The sequence below is a fragment of the Labeo rohita genome, chromosome 20 (assembly GCF_022985175.1).
Source record: "Labeo rohita strain BAU-BD-2019 chromosome 20, IGBB_LRoh.1.0, whole genome shotgun sequence".
In the NCBI taxonomy this organism is placed as follows: Eukaryota; Metazoa; Chordata; class Actinopteri; order Cypriniformes; family Cyprinidae; genus Labeo; species Labeo rohita.
In genome coordinates, this window is record NC_066888.1 from 17,519,132 (window position 1) to 17,521,565 (window position 2,434).

General features: G+C 39.9%; 1 protein-coding gene across 1 annotated transcript; it reads left to right on the forward strand.

The window, feature by feature from the left end:
• Positions 1–1,317, forward strand: si:dkey-85n7.8 (COX8 domain-containing protein). Its single transcript, XM_051139076.1, has 2 exons — positions 1–259; positions 866–1,317. The coding sequence occupies exons 1-2, from the start codon at positions 140–142 to the stop codon at positions 974–976; spliced, it is 231 nt and encodes a 76-aa protein (XP_050995033.1). The 5' UTR covers positions 1–139; the 3' UTR covers positions 977–1,317.
• The last annotated feature ends 1,117 nt before the right edge of the window (positions 1,318–2,434 follow it).

Here is a 2,434-nt window from a genome sequence, read left to right on the forward strand (position 1 = left end):
CTTCAGCAGTCCTGAGGCAGGAAACCCAGGGGTTGCACCCAGTGAACATCCCCCCTTTCCTTCTCCCTCAGCCTCTCTTTCTCTCTCTCTCTCTCAGACACATCCAGACTTACTGGTCCTGACCCATACAGCTGGTGGGATGCTGACCTTTCTGAGGGGAGCGGTGCAGCCGGTGACTGTCAGCAGGGTGAGGGATATTGTCCAGAAGCGCAACTCCAGCATCTACAGCAAACCACCCAAAAACAAGATCGGACCTGGGGTGAGTAAAACGATTACAAAATCCTAAAAGGTTGCAAAGATTCATGGGATCAGCCAGCATTAGGTCAATGGAGATAATGGGATTATCTTGGATGACTCCTTATATTGAAGAACATAATCCCTGTGTTTAGACAAGAACAGAATTACAATGTCAAATTGACCAAACCTTCCACAACATATTTGGTTCACATAGTTAGTAGTATTGTATAATATATAACTGTTCAAACTTTAGGGTCAGTCTGATTTTTTTTTTTTAAAGAAATTCATTTTTCTATTCAGCAAGGATGCATTAAATTGACTTTTATAATTGAACAAAATATTTCTATTTTAAAAAAGCTGTTCTTTTGAACTTCTATTTATCAATGTTTCCACAAAATGTTTTCAACACAACAATAATAAGAAATGTTTTGTTAGCGCATTAGCATATTAGAATGATTTCTAAAGGATCATGTGACACTAAAAACAAAGTAATGAGTGCTGAAAATTCAACTTTTGTCATCAATGTGATATTATTTTACACATTACTTTTTTTAAAATAAATAGCAGTGCATTTTGAAAGCATTTAAAGTCATTTGATTTCATGTGTGTATTTCATGTGTTTCTGCAGCAAAGTTTTTTCATCATGTCTGTGTTTGCCGTTGCCCTCCTGGCCCCCGCTGGGTGGATTCTGCACCACATCCCAGAATATCGTCAGAGAGCCAAACCTCCAGCATCCTAAAGAACGCACATCTCCGACACGGACAACATAACTGTGTCGTGTACCACTGACAGACCTGGCTGCCTCTAAAGCATTATTCACCTCCAGTGACACATTTAGATCTTTAAAACACAACATCATGAGCAACATCACAAGTATACCTATTATGGCTAATAATATTAATAAAAATGATCCAATAATAAAACTGTCCAGTTGTTTATGGGAGGAACAAATTGGCCCCATTTTGAATCTAACAAAAAATGTAATTCCATGGTGTTTAATGCCTTAGGACTGTGGCCCTTATTGCATGCAAAATGACTGTATGCTTTCTTCTGTAATAAAGTTTCTGTTTTGGTTGATAACTTTGTGTTTTCACTGTGCTAATTGTTCTTGCCTTGGGGGCACTGCTTAGAAGTATACATAGAAATGAGATTTCTTGAGAAAATCACTTCAATAATGTCCCATAAGTTGAAGCAGAGACTGAAGGAAGCAGATTGATGCAGAAAATTTATACACACACAAACAATTTGGTTCTTCAGTGGTTCTTTGGGGTTTTTGAGGTGGTAGCACTTCTGCCGTATGAAGAACCTGTTAAACCCAGTATGGTTCTTCAGCGGTTCTTTGTGGTGGCTAAGGTGTTATATATCACCACTATACCATATAAAGAACCTGTTAAGCCCAGTGTGGTTCTTCTGCGGTTCTTTAGGGTGGTTGAGGTGCTATATAGCACCGCTATACTGTATAAAAAACCTGTTAAGCCCAGTACGGTTTTTCAGTGGTTCTTCAGCTGTTCTTTGCGGTGGTTGTGTTGCTATATAGCACCGCTATACTGTATAAAGAACCTGTTAAGCCCAGTAAGGTTCTTCAGTGGTTCTTTAGGGTGGTCGAGGTGCTATACAACACTGCTATACTATATAAAGTACCTGTTAAGCCCAGTGTGTTTCTTCAGTGGTTCTTCGGTGGTTCTTTGGGGTGGTTGAGGTCCTATACAGCACTGCTATACCATATAAAGAACCTGTTAAGTCCAGTATGGATCTTCAGCAGTTCTTTGGGGTGGTTGAGGTTCTATATGGCACCACATACAAAGAACCTGTTAAGCCCCTGTATATATCAACAATATATCTAAAATCTAAGGAAGAGAATGGGGTTCCTCTTATGGTTCTACATAGCACCATTTGACAAGATATGTGCTATGTAGCACTTAAAGTTGTTCCCCTATGATTACAAGCCACTTTTACAGTGTAGGTGAAGGTTATTAGAAGGCCACGGCACAAGGGTTAAACCACCACCCTAGGATTTTTCATGAGCACAAAGAGTCAGAACCTCAGTTCAACATCTCACCTAAAGCACTGTGTCTTTTTACTGTATAGAATCCCAGGTAGTGACTATTCTGGGGGCACTGGGACTCATACAGATTACAGGGTGAGCACCCCCTGCTGGTCTAAATGACACCAACAGCTACCCTTAGTTTACTCAGGA